We start from the raw sequence: 20,140 nt of genomic DNA, 5'->3' as shown, positions 1-20,140 counted from the left end.
CCCCAGATAGTTAAATTGCACAATGCATCGTTTTGTTCACTCAATCTACATTACAAATACACTTCCCCCGTCCGGACGCCGCCACCATAAGCCGGGCTAATCCTCCCGCAGCACCCCCACAAAACCTCACCAGTTCGTCCGCCTTCGTCCGTATTTCGTCCGTATACATCATCACCACCCTCTCACCCTCAAACCCCTTCAGGCTTCATATTCACACTCTCATTCCTCTTCGGCCGAATAACTCTCCTACAAACATGTCCGAACCACCCGCCAAGCGCCGCAAAGTTCGAAAAGGAACACGAAGCTGCTGGGAATGTAAATCTCTCCCCTCCACTCATATGCCGTGACGGCGCTTACATGCCTAGGCCGCCGCCGTAAGATAAAATGCCAGTTCTCAAAGGAGGACGATCCAATCTGTATTGGCTGCACACAGCGCGAGACAAGCTGTATATCACAGGAATATGTCCCCACGCCGCCCGCCGCGCCCCAAGACAAGCGTCTTGCGCAGCGCCTCGGCCGTCTGGAGGAGCTGATGGAGAAGCTAGTCGACAAGCCGCTGCCATCGCCAGAGTCAGAAGATCCCGCGCTGGAGCGGTTCACGCAGCATACGGCTGATGTGTTTGAGTCGTCGGTCGTGGATAACGCCCAACAGATTCTGGATCAGCCTGACGCTGCGATTGTGACGCACAGGTTTCCTAGCAGGTCTGCAAAGGCGACGCATGTTTCTGCGCAGCTGCACGCGCTTTTCCCGTCGCAGCAGATCCTGTATGCTATTTCGCAGCAGAGCCCCGGGGCGCGCTTTGTCCTGGCCATGTTTTACTCGCAGCAGGATCAGATTGATGGGAAGCCTGAGCCTTTGTCGGCGCTGGCGCAGATACCACCTGTGACAAGCCATCCCGCCATTCTCGCCAAACGTCTTCTACAACTTGCCGTCTGTCTGCAGCAGATGCCTCCGTATTTCGATGGGAGTACCCTCGGGTTGAGTAAATCGCCGCGCGAGACGATGGAGGAGTGGATTGCCGTTACTGGACGACTAGTCACGTCAGACGATGACTTTGTCGGGTGCTTAGAAGGTCTCGAGTGTCTGATCCTCCAGAGTTTCTACCAAAGCGACGCAGGACATTTGCGAAAAGCGTGGCTGACAGGCCGTCGCGCTCTAAACATGGCGCAGCTCATGGGCATTGATCGCAAGAGCGCCAAGTCAATCAAATCCGTAGACCCATCATTCAGCAACAAGCATCGCCCTTCACCACCAGTCATTTGGTTCCGCATCAACTGCAACGACCGCTACGTCTCGCTCATTCTCGGGCTGCCAATTGGCTCTCGCGATAACAGTTTCGCAGAGGACAATGCTCTCGTGTCGGATGCACCGAGCGACAAGCTTGGCAAAGTGTACGCCATGATGGCGGGCAAGATCGCGGATAGGAATGAGCTCAAAGGCAGTGAGGCATATGTCCTCACGCAGTCCATCGACATGGAGCTGGAAAAGGCGTACAAGATGATGGATGATGGTCTGTGGTGGAAATTACCCGACATGGCGATCTGCTGCGGTACATCCGACGCGTCAGGCGACGGGATGAGCGTGATAAAGCTTCAAATCCGACATTTCTCGCTTCTAATCCTTCTCCATCTTCCCTATCTTCTTCGCGATCGCGGCCAACGACGATACGAGTACAACCGCGCAACATGCATGCAAGCAAGTCGTGACGTGCTCGACCGATTCCTCGAGTACCGCAATTGCTTTACAACATCCATATCAGGCCGACACGTCGATTACTCCGCCCTCGTGGCGGCCATGACGCTCCTGCTAGGATACCTCGGGTGGCGCTGGCCAGGCTACGAGACGGAAAAAGAGCACGATAGAGACCTGGCCGAAAAGACGCAGGAAAGGATGCAAGAAATGGGCGCGCTAAACAACGACCGGCTCTGCATCGAAGCGGCGGAAACAATCCGGCAGCTTCTGCCCATCGTGCAGAGACAATCAGGCACGAGCGGAGAAAACGTCCATCTCAACGTCCCGTTCCTGGGTACGGTGAACATCAACCCCGGCCCGACGCCGCCCGCCTCCACAGCGAGCATGATGGCGTCCAACAGCACCACGCCCAGTGGCAACGTCGACATGTCACAGTTCCCGCTGTCGTTCAACTCGCCAAGCTTTGGCTCCGAAAACTGCGACCTCTCCACAACGTGCGCCTTTGCGCCTGATGTGTTGGACTCCAACTGGCCCTGCTTCACGGCCGACCCAGAGGATTGGGCACTGCAGGGTGTAGACACTACGTACTGGACTATGCTCAACAGCAGTATAGCATGAGGATAAAGATATGTATGATTATGATATTTATACCCAAGACGAACCAATAAAACACCAAACGAATGCATCCAATACCAACGTGTAAAACAAAGGGACTAGGCTTGTCTAGCCAGGGTATCTCCATCAGGTAACCTCCTCAACAAACGCCACAAATGAGATCAACTCCAGTTCCGGGTGCATGTAGTTTGAGCGCATAGGTAGTATTCAGTCCTGTAAGCCTTCTACCAGGGCCTCACGATCAACATCAACGGTAGTGACCTGAGCGGGCGCGCCCTTTCGTTTCTGAGCAGCCCAGTATTGATGAAAGCCAGGAATCGACCCGGGCTGGTTGATACCCGGCGTCCGGTTAATATTCCTGTCCTTTTCCTTCTCCGCAGGTTTTGGAGGGGCATTTTCACTACTGCCCGAAGCCCAAGGCCTCCAGCCAACCCATTTTCCTATTCCTCCGGCGGGGCTCCCTTGGGGGGTGTCCGAAGGAGCTGGCGACGCAGATCTGTTTGACCCAGGCCTGTTAAGTGGGTTGGACACAGTTCTACTTGCGGGAAGACCAGCGAAAGTGTCTCGGAGGGCAGCGGTGCTTCGCTTGGCTGCACCTCTGTACAGTGTGGGCTGCGCTGTGACGCCCGTGACGACAGCTTCAGCGCCACCAAGTGGTCGAAGGGTGAGCTGGCTAGGCCGAGCCTTGAGCGTGTGAATGTCAAGGCCGCCGGTAAGAGACATGATGGATTCGTGAGAAATAGCTCGATGAATCCTTGGACGCGGCATGTATTCGTCTCTATTGTCCTCAGAGCTCTCGACGATTGAGCTCTCGTCAATTGACGGGGTGTTGCCGAGATCGGGTGTCTCGGTTCGAGACATGACCTCCTCGCCCTCATTTTCATCCTCCTCATGTATCACATCATCATTAAATTGACGCGAGTTTTGAGGCGGCGTGCCTGGATCAAGCTGGAGGGAAGGTGCTTGAAGGCTGAAAGCCGAAATGTCAGACGGGCCTTTACGGTGCGTCCGCCAGGTGGGCGACATGGGGTCAAAGCTCGTAGCTGGCGACATTGGATAATCGCTGTCGCCAAAATTCGAGTCAAACATCGAGTTACGCAGATTCGATCGTGGTGAACTTGGAACGGACGATGCGATTTCAGAAGGTTGCTCTGAGAGCATGGACCATCTCTGTTTGGGCATCGAAATGACAGAGTTGGGTTCTTTGGTGTTGATGGAAGCGAGGGCAGGCAGGGCAGGCCCCAAGCTCCAGCGAGCGGAATTTCTTGGGGTTGATGTGCCAGAACTTGTCGAAGCTGAAAATATACTAGAATTCAAGCTCGCACGCTTCCGCCTCATTTTTTGTTTGTCGGCCTTGGCTGAAACGTGATAATGGTGGTGGATGTGGAGCTCTTGCGAAATTCGAGGAGTCGTAGGCGGCTCATAAGCCTCGAGTTCGTCTTTGAGAGTCATACTGCTATCGGCGATTGGCTGGTGGGTGACAAGTTGTTCTCGCAGAGACTGAATCTCATCGTTCGAATTGAGAAGCATCTCCCGTAGCTCAGCCATGCCAAGCTGTAGATTGGCATTGTCTTGAAGAAGATCCCGAACGAAATGATTGACGACAGAATTTCCTGGCTTGGGTTCCTGCAGTGTCTTTGATGCAGCTGCACCTTTTAGACGACCGGCGGCTGTATTGAGCTGCTTCTCAACTTGACGTTGACGCTCCATTCGCCCAATAACCTCGGCATGTCTTTGTCGCTCCTCTCGAGCTTCCTCTTCCATCCTCTCCAGCTGATCCTGCATATCCATGATACCGCGTTGCGCCTCCTTGCAACGCTGTGCATGTGTTCGAGCATCTTCTTTCGTCGACCTCAATTCGTGATAGAGATCGTCCTGTTCGAGTTCCAAGAGGGAAATGTGCCTCTCAGCATCTTCGGCTCGCAGGGCAGCAGACTCGAGTCTTCGGACGGCTTGTTGGGACGACAGCAGACTTGCTTCGAGTGCTTTGATCTTTGTATCGGATTCGGAGACGGTGTTGTTGAGCTGTTCAAGCTGGTCGAGGAGATTACGATTCTCCTCAATTTTCAGGGCATTCTCAGCCTCTAATTCCTGCTTGGCCATTTCCAGACGCTCTATCCTGGAGGAAAGATCAAGGCGGTCCCTCTCCGCGTCGGCCATATATGCTTCATGTCTAGCGAGTAGAGCCTACAAGGGAGACAGACAAGTCAGCAGTGTGATGGGGCATTGACGTGTCTAGCGGGGACTGGCATGCGGGACATGCGGGTGTTTAGGCGGTGGAAGATTTGGCAGCTGTATAAAAGCAGAGGAATGCCCCAAAATTGAGGACTGGTACCTGACTAACCTGACCAAGTTGTGCCGCGGTATGGACATCTTTTTCGACTGTTTCTAGAATGGAGCAATTTTTCTTGAGGAGAGCGCAGTCGATTCGTCCGCAGCAGCAAGTCATCTCAGAGATATGCGGCTCCGGCCCAAAATCCGGCCTCTCCATGATGGGCGGAGCGAAATCGGGGATGGAGAGGCCTTTTGAAGCTTTGATTATTGTACAGATAATAGGGTAAAGAGTTGGCGAAGGGTAACGAAGGCGGCGGAGGACAAGGGATCGGTCGGCAACATGATAATACTGTAGATCGAAGGAGATAAGGAATGATTGAAGGGCGAGATTAGAACATGGTCCGTCGGCAGCTAATGTTAGACTCGTGACGAGCCAGAGTCCAAGGCAAGAAGATGATGACCGCCTCGTCGGGTTGGAGTCGTTTTGATGGGAACGGCCGGTGTTTACTGTTGAGCCAAACAAAGAGGGTCTTTGTTTGTGTATAATTGGCTGAGGTTGTAATTGGTATGTGGGCTCCCGCGCGAGTCTAAGTTTGGGTAGGAGTGGAGTTTTGTTCCTGACTTAGCGAGATCGCCGAAAGTTGAAGTTTTGGAGTAAACAAAGAAGTGATGCAGATAAATATGGACAGACTGCAGTGACGACTTGTTTGTATTCGTAGGTGTTTGCACTGCGTGAATAAACAAGGCAGATGAGGCCTCAAAAGAGACCAACCTCAGCCACTTGCACAAGCCATGTGATGCAGAGATGGCAAGGGTAATAGGCTGCGAACAGTTCAGTTCGTGCAGGGGATTTCTTAGGCATTCATTAGGGGCGGAGACTCTGGACTCGGTTAGCGCGATAGAGTTGCAGGGAAGACGTGTTGAGCGCTCGCGATTCCCTCATTTCCTTTTCGCGTGTGATTGGATGTGGAATTCAAGGTTGTCACACATTGCTCAATCCGCCATGACGCGGATTTAGCGCTCTGATAAGATGATAAGGCACGTGACGAGTCAATTGACATGGTCCAGGGTAGTCTATCTGATCTGACATGAACTCTAAATGTCGTCCAAGGCATCATTATCCTATCATTTTTCGCATTCATACTTTACACCGCCTGCATTCGTTCAATGCCTCGTAAGCCGGCAGATAATAGTGGCATCATGCTCTCTGCGGGGCATTGCTTACAGATACAAATACAAATCGGAAACGGTTGGATCGTGGTGCAGCCTTAACAAGAGAACGGCTTACAACGTCGGCATGTCGTCATACACGACTTCGCCCGTAAAGCTTCGACCAGTCACATCACTCCCATTGTCATCCCCCACATCATCGCGGGCATGGATGATACGGAGCTTCCAGTGGTGATGCTTGCGTTTTGTTAGGGAGGGACCTTTGTTGCTCTGCAGCTGCCGTCGAATTGATGGCGCCATGTCCACGTTTCTTCGTTTCCCCCAATTTCGGTCTCCCACTGCTACCTGCCATACCATCCCACAGCTCTCTCTCTTCCTCTCTCTTCTTTAATAAGACGTCTTGATGCGTCCACATTCTAGATTACTTCAAAGCTTTCGCTCAGCTCGAATGCAAACACCTCGATTATTTCCTCTAGCAAGGCCTTTCTCCACATACAGACCAATGGCGCAAGAGTACAAGCTCAAGGGCGTTTCATCGCTCGACCTCTCTCCGGGCTCCAAGCAGGAGGTTGAAGTTGAGGGCATCGAGAATGGCAAGGTTCTACTCGTCAACACTGGAGGAAAGACTCAAGCTCTAGGCTCCAAGTGCACTCATTATGGCGCCCCTCTCGCAAAAGGTGTATTGACTAGCGACGGTCGCATCACATGCCCATGGCACGGAGGTATGTCCGAATGCAGTTATCCATTTATGCTTGTGCTAATTGACCGTAGCTTGCTTCAACGCAAAGACCGGCGATATTGAAGATGCCCCCGCCCTCGATCATCTTCCCGTCTTCCAAGTCGCCGAACGAGACGGCGCAGTGTACCTCACCGGAGAGGAGAGCGCCATCAAGTCATCCAAGCGACAGCCCAATGTCAAGTGCACCGAATTCGTAAATGTCCAGGAAGACCATGTCGTTGTCGTCGGTGGTGGTTCGGGAACATTGGGTGTCGTCGAGAGCCTTCGCGAGAATGGATACAAGGGTGGCATCACCGTCATCTCCAACGAGGGCTACTACCCCATCGACCGAACAAAGCTGAGCAAGGCTCTCATGACCGACCTCAGCAAGCTGCAATGGCGAAACAAGGATTTCTACGAGGGTGGCTCTATCAAGTTTGTCCAAGGCGAGGTCAACAATGTTGACTTTTCGGGTCGCTTCGTTACCACCAGCGAAGGCGAGAAGATTGACTACACCAAGCTGGTCCTTGCCACTGGTGGAACTCCCAGACGACTTCCGCTCGAGGGATTCAAGAACCTCGACAACATCTTTACTCTCCGAAGTGTCCACGACACGAAAAAGATTGTCGACCAGATTGGTGAGAAGGGTAAGAAGATTGTTGTTGTCGGATCTTCGTTCATCGGAATTGAATTGGCGGTCGCAACAGCCGGCGATAATGATGTGACTGTCATTGGTATGGAGAATGTTCCTCTTGAGCGCGTCCTCGGCGAAAAGGTCGGTTCAGGTCTCCAGAAGGCGCTTGAAGGCAAAGGTGTCAAGTTTTACATGGGCGCAAGTGTTGACAAGGCCGAGCCTTCTGCTTCTGACGCGTCCAAGGTTGGCTCCGTCTCTCTCAAGGACGGTACTAAGCTAGAGGCGGATCTCGTTGTCCTTGGTGTCGGTGTCGCACCTGCTACCCAGTTCCTGAAGAACAACAGTGGCATCAAGCTGGAGGACGATGGCTCAATCAAGACAAACGACGACTACTCTGTGCAAGGTCTGAAGGATGTTTATGCCATCGGCGACATCGCTGCGTTCCCATACCACGGCCCCGGAGGTGAAGGCAAGCACGTGCGAATTGAGCACTGGAACGTTGCTCAGAAGGCGGGCCGCATCGCTGCGAACCACATTGTCAACCCAGGCGGCAAGACTGAGCACTTTATTCCCATTTTCTGGTCTGCTCTGGGAGCTCAACTACGATACTGCGGCAACACAATGGCCTCTGGCTGGGATGACCTTGTCCTCGACGGTAGTCCGGCCGAGAATAAGTTTGTGGCCTACTACTGCAAGGGCGAAACGGTCGTCGCCATGGCTAGCATGGGAAGAGACCCAGCTATGGCCCAGAGTGCAGAATTAATGCGGGTTAACAAGATGCCCACCAAGACGGAGCTCCAAAAGGGGATCAGTGTAGTGTAAGCTTAGCGCAACGGGAGCGATGCCACCTGTCGAACTATGATGAGGCTATGAGCTTAGATCGAGATGACAGGCACAGAATAGGCAATTGTTTCATCGGCATGAAGCTTAGTTGAGCAGATAATTCCGAGCGTCCAGTTACATCTCACGGTGGAAGATGATCCCCGGGGTTGAGAAGTCAATGACGTACGGAGCAGGGATCGTCATGATGGCATCAACTCCACAACACCACACAGTCATGGTGACGATACTACGTATGACGGGTACAAGATTGTTACATGAAGTAATGAAGAATAAACAAATGTTCATAAATACCGCCTTTCGCCGTGCCATCAAGGTGCTCCAAGTCAACAGTATATCGCATTAGAACTCTGTTAAAATGACTACTCAAGCAGCTTACCAGGCCGAAAAGATCATTGGCCACGGCGACAACGCCGTTACAGCGCAAGATGTCACTTCATACCGTGAGCCAGGTGCCGGCGAGTCTGGCGAGACCATGAAGGCTCTCGCATGGATTGGCAAGAACAAAGTCCAAATGGGTAGGTCGTTTCATTACATGCACTTACACCACTAACACAAACAGTCGACGCACCCAAGCCCAAGATTCTTGAGGACCGCGATGTGATCCTCAAAGTAACAGGCAGCACCGTCTGCGGCTCAGACCTACATCTCCTCCACGGCACAGTCGTGCAGCTCAGCGAGGGCGACATCCTCGGGCATGAGTTCTGCGGCGTGGTCGACCAGGTCGGGTCAGCGGTCAAGGGCATAGACGTTGGGAAGCGCTACGTCGCATCGTTCCAGATTGCGTGTGGCGATTGTTTCTTCTGCAAGCAGAAGCTCTCGTCGCAGTGTGAGAAGACGAACTCGAACACCACTGAGAGGGCGATGTATGGAGGGCGCACGGCGGGGATGTTTGGGTATTCGCATTTCACGGGGGGGTTTGCGGGTGGGCAGGCGGAGTATGTGCGTGTTCCGCTTGGGGATGTGAATCTTTTGGAGATTCCCGATGATGTTCCCGATGAGAAGGGTGAGTTTCACTTCTGTGTTTGTCGTTGGGGATAACTGACACTCTTAGCGCTGTACTTGTCTGATGTATTGGCTACCTCCTACAACGCTGTCAAGGACACAGCCGTTTATCCCAACGACTCGGTCGCCATTTTCGGCGCTGGTCCAATTGGTCAAATGGCGGGTGTCTTTGCCATCAAAGAGGGCGCGAGCCAGATCATCTTTGTCGACACAGAGCCACGCCTGTCGTTTATTCGAGATCGCTGGCCCGCTGAACACAAGGACAAGCTTGAGCTGGTAGACTACAAGCACTTGTCGCACGGCGTGACTAACAAGCCTACCGTCGTAAGCCGTCTCAAGGAACTCACTGGTAACCGTGGACCCGATTGCGCGATTGAGTGCGCGGCTGGTGAGTACGCCAAGGGCTGGATGCACTGGCTCGAGATGGCCGTTGGGATTGAGACGGACACGAGTGAGATTATCAACGAGATGATTGAGGGCGTGCGAAACTATGGACGATGTGGTGTAACAGGTGTTTACGTGGGCTACGTGAGTCTTCCCAATGCCAGCCTCTCTTTACGTACAGGCGACTAACATGACTAGACCAACCACTTCAACATCGGCTCCCTCATGGAGCGAGGCGTTCGTCTCATCGGCAACGGGCAAGCGCCCGTTCACAAATACTGGCATGAGCTTCTTGAGATGATTCAAAAGGGCGAGCTTGATCCGGCTCAGATGCTGTCGCACCGTGTCAGACTGGAGGATCTGGATAAGGTGTACTACAAGTTTGAGAAGAGGGAGGATGGGATGCAGAAGATATTTGTTGAGACCAAGTTCTCGTTCCCTCAGGATCCTAGCACGCCTAGTCTGACGACTTATTGATGGGATGAGGATAGTTAGTGATGAGTTATGAATTGAGTAAATGAGGAATATTATTTTCGGTCAATTATTCTCCTGGTGTTTTGTTATCGCGTGAGGTGAGACATGTTTCGCACGGATGAATTAAGGTGATAAAATAAGGCTCCAAGTCACCATGGATGGATGGATGGATGATTGGCCCACTCCAGTTATTGTAACTGCCCGCAGCTCGCGACAACAGATATCACACTATTGTTAGTCCACTAACAGAATTTACACTCCATTAGCTCTTGCGCGTATCATGCAATGACCACAGAAGACTGCCAGCTGCGCTGGAGCTAATCGGAGACATATATTATGTATTCCCCGTTCTTTGCCTAATGACTAACTTTTTCCAAGCTGCCAATGTTTACATTGCTCACTATTTACTACAAAACGCTTAAGACTTAGCACTATGCAGGTAATTAGTTAATTAAGTAGTAACTATATAGACCTATAATAAAGTTTAATATCTTAAGAATTATTATATTATCTTAAGCCACGTCTACGGTTTAAGCTAAAAGACTGTCTAATTATTAGGCTAAAATAGCCTAGAATCAATACCCTAAGTTTTAAGTAGTAATTAAAGACATTTAGTATAGATGTTAACTATAGTGAATGTTCGAAGGGTATTAAATATATATGTTGACTCTACTACTCTAATATTCTGCTATATAATATTAATTCTGCAATCACTAACTACCTAATCCATTTGGGAAACCTCGTGTAAAGTTTTTGCCGCATCTCCACTCACGATGTTCTCATTCGCTTATCTAATCTTATCTGATCATCAGACCATCAGCTGCGTCTCCATCTCCATCTCCATCTCCATCACCATCACCATCATCTGATCCTCCTCCCCTCAACTACTTAACCATGACTCTCGTCCCGGTAACGCTCGTGAGTGCCACCGCGCACAATTCATGCCAATTCTTGTTCCCCACCCGCCGAGGCGATTATCTCATCCAGGTGTCCTGGCCTCTTTGTTGGAATGAACGCGCGCCAGTAAACGACGATGCGGTCGTCTCCACTGTGTAAGGAAAGCCGAGCCATCGAGGATAACAACGGGGGATTAACCAATGTGGATTAGGTATATCGTCGATGGAAATGCCTACTTCTTTACTGCGACGGATATCGCAAGGAGATTGGAGTTCACGCATCAGACGAGAGCTGTAATCGTGGCTGTTGGGTATCCTAACAAGACCGGCGGTGTTTTTGACAAACGGAGAAACGGAGACTTGACACCGGAGTCCGGGGATGGGGTTTATGATATCCCGCCCGGGCCGGATGGGAAACCATCGCTTGGTCCTTTTGGCGGCGCGTCGGACTTTCTGGATATCATCAAGAACGACATCCAACCGTATGTTGAGAGTACCCTCTTCCCGAATGCATCTCTGGGAACAGGTCCCAAAGCGCTCTTCGGCCATTCCTACGGCGGCCTCTTCGCCCTCAACGCGCTATTCACGAAGCCAGAGTATTTCGACACATTCATCGCTGCGAGTCCGTCCATCTGGTTCAACAATTGCAGTATTACTCGCAACCAGGAACAGCGCTTCAATGAGCGCGACTGTCTAAGCGGTCGCGCGCCAAGATTGCTTGTCATGTTTGGTGGAGCGGAACAGACACTGGTTCAATTGCCCGGTGAGTCAGATGACAAGTTTGAGAAGAAACAAAAGGGCGCGACGCTGCGAAAGATGAGGGATAATGCCCTGGCGTTGGTGGCGAGGATGCAAGAGTCGCGTCATTTGAGACATGTCTGGTGCTGGGAGTTTGAGGGTGAGGATCATGGTTGCGCGGCACCGTGTGCGTTGCAGAGGGGGCTGTTGAGGTTTCTCATGGATCAACGTGCGGGGCAGTAAGTTCAGAGTACATTTATTCTTCCTTCTCTATCAAACAACAAATATTACTAAAGCATCGGGAGTAGCTAGCTAGCAGAATTGAAAACGCAATCAGGTCTATGCTGGTGTCCTCCGGGAGGCGCTGTCTTGTCTTGTCTTGACCTACCTATCTGCGCGGCCTGTCATCTCATCTCGTTCCTCTCTTCTTTGGCGCTTCTCTTAGCGCTCTTCTTTGAGGCGCCTTTGTCCTGGTGACGCGCCCGGTGGCAACCTTCTTTGTTGGCTTCTGGACAGCCCGCCAGTTGAACTTGGCAGGGTCAAAGGGTGGGCGATGCACCATGGGCTTGGTCTTAGCGTCGTAGACGAGCATGGGAAGGACAGGCCCGTATAACTGAGGCCTGGGCCGAAGGCGTTGGTACATATCGTCGCTTTGCCGTGCGACAAGGTTGTGTTTCCGTATCCGTGGCACTGCGCGTTCTGCCTTCTTATCGAAATCATTGAGAATGGTTTGGAAGCATTCAAGGTCCCATGCCGCCATGCTCTCAAAGCTCCAGGGGGGTCGGAGGCCGCTCTCTGGACCCAAGATATGGGGGATGGTCCAGGCGAAGCTGAAGTCTACAAGCTGTCCGTCTAGGTACTGCTGCTCCTTGAGATCACGAATCACGATGCCTGACTTGTGCAACTCTCGAAGATTACGCAGCAGTCGGGGCAGGTGTCCAATGCTTCTCTTGACCACTGCCCGGTCTTCTCCGGCAGGCAGCCAATACTTTCGGCCCTCGGGAACATCACGCACCAGCTTTGGACCCTCAGAAGAGGGCACCCACTCTTTGACAATGGCCATCATGGGTATGCCGAGATCGTCGTGCTGCATGAGGCAGCGGATCACATCTTCGTCGGTGGGTTCTTTGTTCCCTCTAAAAGCTAGAGTTCTTCTCGCGCCGTTTCCAAATGGTAGGAAATGCCGCTGGACCTTCTCGTCGCTGAGATCGAATTGCAGGTATCCATAGGACTTGACAGCGAGGTTTTCACGGCCCAACTCCTTCAGGCGCCCAAAGACACGGCATTCGTTGTAGAACGAGGTTGCGTGGAGGCGCAGACTAGCGATTGTCGATTGAGACATTCGACTCATTTCTTCGGGGGGCTCGTATCCGTCATCCAGGTCGTGCGTAAAGTCGTCAATAGGGTCCATGATGAAGTTTGGCTCGTGTGCCCAGAGACTAAAGAACTGACGGATGAGTGGGATGGTTAGACAATAGAGAGATAGAAGAGGGGGCGAGGGAGTCGGATGGGGAACTTACCAGCTTGATAGCGTAGACTTTGCCATTTATTTCGGCTTTCCAAACTTGGGAATGGCATCCAGAGCCGAGACGCTCGATGAGTTTGAAGTTGCAGGCCGCGATATCGTCAATGAAGCATTCGAGCTTGGGACCTTGGCAGTCCGGGAGCGGTTTCAGCTGAGGCATGACAAGATTTGTCGGTTCGCAGTGGTATGTGAGGTGGTGTTTCAGTATCTAAAGTGTCAAGCCGAGATTCTGATTGACAAATGCGCAATAAAACACGACATGGGACGTGTTTATATGTTGAAACGCATTGAATGCAGGCCAGAACATCCGGCGCAATTGTCAAAGGGGGAGAGTCCAGAAATAGCGCGCGGTAATTGCAACAAGGAGCGTCCGCCAACCGTGCAGTAATTCTCAAAGGGGAAAACTTACAAACAGTCCCCTCGTTGTCAAAGGGCAGACTCTACGAACAGAATAGAACAGTACCATAATCAATGAAAGGAAAGAACCCAGGAACCGTGCGGGCAATGAATGCCAGAGGGAGATGGGGATTCTGCAAACCGCCCGACGGCAATTCTCAAAAAGGGGCTGGCGACAACACGGCCGGAACACTGATCCCCAAGAAGAAGCAAAATATGACAGAATCCCATGTGCGCAAAATGAAAGATGAGGAGGAGGTGAGAAATTGGGAGCGCAGTCATTGCCCTCTCCCGTCTGTCTGCGCTTTGTTCAACCACTGCGTTTCACTCTGCATTAGCATCAAAGGATAAGCCACCTTAAATCATTGTCTTTCATCCAAACGGGTCGGCTGAAAGGCGACGTTTCTTTATGTTGGCGCCCAACTCACCATATCTTGCTTGTTTCCCTTCCAGGGTTTTGCTATTGCTTGCGTGTGTTGATGACAGCACCATTTCCCTTGTGTCACCGTACCTAATCTATTTCTTTCTCACCGATTGCATTATCACCCTTTGGTGATTGGTCATTCGGCCAGATCGGGCTGTTGTGCTACCACATAACACCTGTAGTCCAGGTAGGCTATGGCCAGCCCACCAATCAAGCCTGGCCTCTGCAACAGCGTGCAATTGGAAGGGAAAGCCGTTTGTGAATGAGCCACGGTTTCCAGGATCATCAGCCAATACCCGTCGGCTATTGCTGAACCGAGGTTTTGGTTTAGCACAGAACTGACTGACATTGCAGCCGATCATCTGTCATCTTGCAGAACGGGGAACCAGCAGGTAGGTTGTTTTCTGCGAATGACCAACGTCATCCGTGCAGGGTTAATAGTTAGATTGGCGTTATATTGCTTCAAGCAGGCACCAGGAAATGCGTTTAGCAATTCATCACGAGACCAGCAGGCAGACAGATGAACTCCTGGGTGTCGGTTTATTACCGTGAGGCTGAAAGTACGTACTGGTCTCCAGGATGCACTATCAGAGATACCTTATTCTTAGATGGATTCTTGCCGTAACCGATGTACCCTTGCTCTTGAGGCTCTCATGGGAGAGAGAACCCCTGCGCAGCACAAGCCATCTACCTCCACGCCACGTAGGAAACGGGGAGAAGTAGCTTCGCAGCAAGCCCTTCCTCTGTCATCTTCCATCACTTCTCGTTGCGACAGGGCATTGGTTAAGCCACTTGTGCCTAATGTCATGGGCAATATTGGCGTCTGTGTCCTTTTGAGACCAGGACCTGCGTTGTACAATAAGGTAGGGAGTAGTCCTGCAGCCAGGAACCTACTCAACGGCAAACCTTTCAATATACTACTAGCCCCTCCCCCTCCCCCAGATCCAAGCGGCAGATCGGCGTGGGCTTGTGCAGGAACCAGAAACTTGTTCCGAAAAAGCAGAGTAGCCCTGCAGCTAGTAGTCCCTCCCCCCACTGTACGTACACTAAGGCATCGGATAGCCTCCTGTGCCCGGTTTCGTAGTCAGACTAACATTGGCCTGCTTCTGTCGGCTGGATATCCTTCACCTTGGTGACCCGTGCGGCAAAGGATATTACAACATCGCTAATGGTTGATTTCCATCAGAACATTAACTTTGGCTTGCGCACGAACCATGAACGGCGTTTTGGCGCTGCGGAAGAGCATTGCACAAAGCTACCGGCGCCCGATCTCAAAGGCTGAGGAACTTTAACTTGCTTCTAGAGCCGTGAAATGCGTTTCGTAACAGGGAATAGAGTAGTCTTGCCAATTCACCACATGTCGCCCTTTGCGTACTAATCTTACAGTTAGCCACAGGTGTCCGCTGTCATAATCATATTGGCATTAGCCTTGCGCAAGAGCCATGCGCCGCGTTTGACTATACGGAGTAGTCTTGTAAATGGCGGCGAGTGAACAGGGATTGGTCTTCCAGACCACCGTCGCCGCCTCAAGCTGTGCCTCGTGCTCATGATAGATCAGATCCTCTGCTTTTGGGCGTCTCTCTGGTTTATAAACAGAATCAGATATCCAAAGAAGCGAAAATAGTTACATGCCCGTTCTCTGCTCCATCCACTCATCGACTTATCTAACTCAAGACTTAACCGTTTTGCCTTTCTCAAGTACTCTCGCCTTCCTACTTCAAACATTTGCAACCTCTATTCAACTTTTCTTTTAAGCAATGTCTTGCCAACCGCGCTTCCCTAATACTTGGGCCACGATCGGCCGGTCGCTCACTACGCCCAACCCAAGGCTTCAGGCCGCTACGGGACATTCAAACATTTCTGTGGCCCAAACCGCCTTCCCAGCCACCTCATCCATCATCCAAAGATGGGGAGACTTCAACTTCAACAACCTCCATGAGTCGTACGGAGATCTACTAGATGACTTCCATGTTCCCGTTGTGATCGACGAGCAACCACTCATCGCAGCCTCAAGCCTCACCGAAATGAAGAAGGCCTTCGACGGACATATCGTGCCCCGTCTCCGACAGCCCATCGCTACGGGCGTCGCACTTCTCGCAAGCCGGTGCGGTGAAGCTTGCCGAGATGTTTCGGTGCTCACGGACGAACATCTAGCCCAGGGCCGCCGCTCTGCCTTGTCTTTCGTAACCAGCGACGACGAACATCTTGCCGTTAGTTGCGCCTACACCTCCAACCAGTGGGACTCCCGCGAGCTGGAAGAAGGAGAGAACTACCAGCCTTATCCTCTTCTTCGCTTAGCGACATATTGTCACGACGTGGGGACCCGTTATGGGTTCATCTTCTCCGATCATGAGCTCGTTGTCGCCCGTGTGAGCGGCACCCCAAGTGCTGGCCTGATCGAATGGCAATCCATCCCTTGGGAAGCCGCAGGTCCCGGAGTCTTGACAGTCAACCTGTCGCTGTTTCTCATGGTGATGATGGCTATGCACGACAGCCATCGGCCCATCCTCCCTCATCTATACCCCTTCCCTGTGAACTTCTGGTACTACTTCCAGAACGTTGACGGGGACTGGGTCACCAGACATCACCTGTCTCGCCGAGAGGTGTACCATAGTTTGCCAGGAGCTATCACTCAGCTCCCAAATGACGTTCCCTTCGAGGATGCGCACATTACTGAGTGATCCGCCTCGTCGGTACCTCTTTCCCCTCCCTGTTCGGCCTCTGTTGTGTTCCTGTCATTATGTATTCCCCTTTGCCGAAGTTTTCGTTCTCTCCTTACTGCTGGTGGAGTAATTATCGTGGTGTTGCAGTCCTTACCTTATGTCAATTACTGCTTTAGTCTTGTTTTTTGTCTTTTGTTGTTGAACCCATCGTGGAGGAAGAGAAGGACATATTTTTCCCGTTTCTTTTTATCTTCTTTCTTTTTCATGCTGTCTGTATTTTTGTCCTTTTCCTTGTTTCTAGTCGGTTAATTGTCGTTATGTGCTACAGTCGTTCATTACCTTAGATCTCATGTCGTTTATCTTGTCTTGATTTTGTTTTCGCGCTACCGTTTAGATACCATCATTAAGTAGTCTCATTCATTCATTTATTTATAGAAACATCTACGCCTAATATTATGAACATGTTAGTGTACTTCTAAAGAACTCATGCCTGATGATGTAATGCGTGAGGTTCTCAGTAATCCCCTAAGTCTGAGATTATTTGAGCAGGTTTAGTGCTGTTATCTTAATACTAAGCCCTATATAACCTTTTTAAATACCCTTATATAATAACTTATATAGAAATTTAATAATTTAATTATTACTTATAACTTAATAATTTATATTATTTTTAATCTATTTTAATATAAAGCTTAATAAATATTCTTTTTACTTAAACTATATAAATAGCTAAGCCTAAGTATTTATTAGCTATATTTACCTTTAATTTATATTCTTTATATTACTTTATATTACCTTATAACTTAATTTAATTTATTATTAACTTATTAAGCTAGCTTTAGCTTACTAATATTTATAGTTTTTCCTTTAATATTAAAACTTTTATTTTTTAATTTACCTTTTTACTTTTTATTTCCTTTTTTTTATATTATAATAGCCTTTAATTCCTATAATATAATATTTATATCTATAATTTAATTACTATAGTTATATATTTTAACTTTATAAATTATAGTTAATATTAACTATTACTATTACTTAATATAATACTATTAATAAAAGCTTATTATTACTTTAATAAGTATTAACTTTATTTTAGGTAATTTATTAAGTCTTTTAATATATATATTTAATTTATAATATAATTATTAAAAGCTTTATTTTTAATTTTATTTTTATTAATATTAAATAGCTATATTTAATAATTAAAGATTATAAGATTAACTTATTATATTATTAATAGTTTATTAATATATAATAAGTATTTTTTTATAATTTTATAATACTTTAAAAAAGATTAAAGGATTAATATAATATTAAACTTAAGGCTATAGATTTTAATTAAAAGGCTAGATATATAAGTATTAATTACTTTAATTAAATAGTTATAGCTATTATTAATATTAATTATATAATATTATATTTTATATTAGTTTTTATAATTTTTAGTTTCTTAAGTATTTATTAGCTATATTTACCTTTAATTTATATTCCTTATACTGCTTTATATTACTTTATAACCTAATTTAATCTATTACTAACCTACTAAGCTAGCTTTAACTTACTAATATTTATAGTTTTTCCTTTAATACTAAAACCTTTATTTCTTAATTTACCTTTTTACCTTTCTTTCCCTTTTTATTTCCTTTCTTTTATATTATAATAGCCTTTAATTCCTATAATATAATATTTATATCTATAATTTAACTACTATAACTATATATTTTAACTCTATAAACTATAGCTAATATTAACTATTATTACTACCTAATATAATACTATTAATAAAAGCCTGCTATTACTTTAATAAGCATTAACCCTATTTTAAGTAATTTACTAAATCCTTTAATATATATATCTAATCTATAATATAGTTACTAAAGGCTTTATTTTTAGCTCTATTTTTATTAATACTAAATAGCTATATTTAGTAATTAAAAATTATAAGATTAACTTATTATATTATTAATAGTTTATTAATATATAATAAGTATTTTCTTATAATTTTATAATACCTTAAGAAAGATTAAAGGATTAATATAATATTAAACTTAAAGCTATAGATTTTAGTTAAAGGGCTAGATATATAAGTATTAATTGCTTTAATTAAATAGTTATAGCTATTATTAATATTAATTATATAATATTATATTTTATATTAGTTTTTATAATTTTTAGCTTATTTAAAATTAGGCTTTTAAGGTTAAAGCCTTAATATTAATTGCCTTAATTAAGTAATAATAGAGAAGGTATTTAGCCTACTAAAGCTAGGGGAAATATCTTTTTATATTTATAAATTAAGGCTACTTATTTAGTTAAATTATAAAGTTAAAGGTAGTAGTACTATATAACTTTAAGACTTGCTTTTAAAGTTATTATATTTTTTTAGTATTATATATAATACTTTATATATAATATATTAAAAAATAAGTATTATATTATATTATTTTTATTATAAGACCTTATTAGCTATACTTTATATATTACTATAAAGATATTTTTACTTTTTAATAATTTTTAATTTATTTAAAATTAAACTTTTAAAGTTAAAGTTTTAATATTAATTACTTTAATTAAATAATAATAAAAAAAGTATTTAGTTTATTAAAGCTAAAAGAAATATTTTTTTATATTTATAAATTAAAGCTATTTATTTAATTAAATTATAAAGTTAAAAGTAATAGTATTATATAACTTTAAGACTTACTTTTAAAGTTATTATATTTTTTTAATATTATATATAATACTTTATATATAATATATTAAAAAATAAGTATTATATTATATTATTTTTATTATAAGACCTTATTAGTTATACTTTATATATTATTATAAAGATATTTTAACTTTTTAATAAATAGCTAAGAAATAATATAATAATTTCTAAGATATTAAATATTATTAAGTTAATATAGTTACTGCTAATTAGCTAATTAGTAATATAGTGCTAAGTCTTGGGCGTTTTATAGCAAAGCTTATAAGTAATAAGGAATATAAACATTAGCAATATATTAGACATTCTCTTATTATGGCCACGACAGAATATAGATATTTACTATAACGAGTATAAGTAATTTAGTTCCAGTAGAAAAACTCTATATCATTTCCGGATTTCGGACTATTTTGTGTTTTCTCTATATAGAAGCTGTCTAGTTCGGACGATTTCCGCGGACAGTTTTCTGGTTAAGCTCGGCTATAACATATTTCGAATAAGTTGGTTCGACCAGAGGTATTTAAGAAGGCTTATGATTAGCTTAAATTCTTCTCTTGATATTCTATAAAATATTTTCTCCTAGCGTTTAAGGACCTCTCCATCTAAAACTTCCACTCGTGACCCTTCGCTTTCTACCTGCTCGAAATGCCATCTCCCGATCAATCATCGCATAAGAATAAAGACAACAAAGAACTAGCTTTTCAGGAAAGCGGCGAGTCTCTTCGTTGTGGGGAATATGAGAGACATTCTTTTCTGAGCAAAAGAGCCTGGCGCGGTTGTCGTAATGACGAGTTTGACTCGGCAAAGAACGAAGGCGACATATCTGAAGATGGATGCACTCAGCCACAGAGAAGACTCTTCGTATTGGATCGTGTCTTGAGTCGCACTTCGGCTGTGGACAGCGACCTTGGACCTCCACCTGATGGTGGCTTTTGGGCCTGGGCGTCAGGTAAGCTTTTTTGTGAACAGGGCTAAATG

General features: G+C 46.6%; 7 protein-coding genes across 7 annotated transcripts; 5 read left to right on the top strand and 2 right to left on the bottom strand.

Annotated features, from left to right (window-relative positions):
- Window positions 1–254: 254 nt before the first annotated feature.
- Window positions 255–2,311, top strand: J7337_005106 (uncharacterized protein; the record flags this gene model as incomplete). Its single annotated transcript, XM_044822788.1, has 2 exons — window positions 255–315; window positions 366–2,311. The coding sequence occupies 2 exons, from the start codon at window positions 255–257 to the stop codon at window positions 2,309–2,311; spliced, it is 2,007 nt and encodes a 668-aa protein (XP_044681279.1).
- A 204-nt stretch (window positions 2,312–2,515) lies between these two features.
- On the bottom strand, window positions 2,516–4,468 carry J7337_005105 (uncharacterized protein; the record flags this gene model as incomplete). The annotated part of the gene is made up of 1 exon (XM_044822787.1): window positions 2,516–4,468. One exon carries the CDS (start codon window positions 4,466–4,468, stop codon window positions 2,516–2,518), a length of 1,953 nt encoding a protein of 650 aa, XP_044681278.1.
- Window positions 4,469–6,254: 1,786 nt separating this feature from the next.
- J7337_005104 (uncharacterized protein) lies at window positions 6,255–7,926 on the top strand (the record flags this gene model as incomplete). The annotated part of the gene is made up of 2 exons (XM_044822786.1): window positions 6,255–6,474; window positions 6,524–7,926. The coding sequence occupies 2 exons, from the start codon at window positions 6,255–6,257 to the stop codon at window positions 7,924–7,926; spliced, it is 1,623 nt and encodes a 540-aa protein (XP_044681277.1).
- A 376-nt stretch (window positions 7,927–8,302) lies between these two features.
- Window positions 8,303–9,810, top strand: J7337_005103 (uncharacterized protein; the record flags this gene model as incomplete). Its single annotated transcript, XM_044822785.1, has 4 exons — window positions 8,303–8,462; window positions 8,507–8,950; window positions 8,999–9,477; window positions 9,532–9,810. 4 exons carry the CDS (start codon window positions 8,303–8,305, stop codon window positions 9,808–9,810), a joined length of 1,362 nt encoding a protein of 453 aa, XP_044681276.1.
- A 1,094-nt stretch (window positions 9,811–10,904) lies between these two features.
- Window positions 10,905–11,684, top strand: J7337_005102 (uncharacterized protein; the record flags this gene model as incomplete). The annotated part of the gene is made up of 1 exon (XM_044822784.1): window positions 10,905–11,684. One exon carries the CDS (start codon window positions 10,905–10,907, stop codon window positions 11,682–11,684), a length of 780 nt encoding a protein of 259 aa, XP_044681275.1.
- Window positions 11,685–11,850: 166 nt separating this feature from the next.
- J7337_005101 (uncharacterized protein) lies at window positions 11,851–13,126 on the bottom strand (the record flags this gene model as incomplete). The annotated part of the gene is made up of 2 exons (XM_044822783.1): window positions 11,851–12,888; window positions 12,962–13,126. The coding sequence occupies 2 exons, from the start codon at window positions 13,124–13,126 to the stop codon at window positions 11,851–11,853; spliced, it is 1,203 nt and encodes a 400-aa protein (XP_044681274.1).
- A 2,417-nt stretch (window positions 13,127–15,543) lies between these two features.
- J7337_005100 (uncharacterized protein) lies at window positions 15,544–16,467 on the top strand (the record flags this gene model as incomplete). Its single annotated transcript, XM_044822782.1, has 1 exon — window positions 15,544–16,467. One exon carries the CDS (start codon window positions 15,544–15,546, stop codon window positions 16,465–16,467), a length of 924 nt encoding a protein of 307 aa, XP_044681273.1.
- Between the last annotated feature and the right edge of the window lie 3,673 nt (window positions 16,468–20,140).

The sequence above is a fragment of the Fusarium musae genome, chromosome 4 (genome assembly GCF_019915245.1).
Source record: "Fusarium musae strain F31 chromosome 4, whole genome shotgun sequence".
NCBI classification, from domain to species: Eukaryota; Fungi; Ascomycota; class Sordariomycetes; order Hypocreales; family Nectriaceae; genus Fusarium; species Fusarium musae.
The sequence above is the reverse complement of the archived record's forward strand: the minus strand, read 5'-3'. Positions and strand labels throughout refer to the sequence as shown.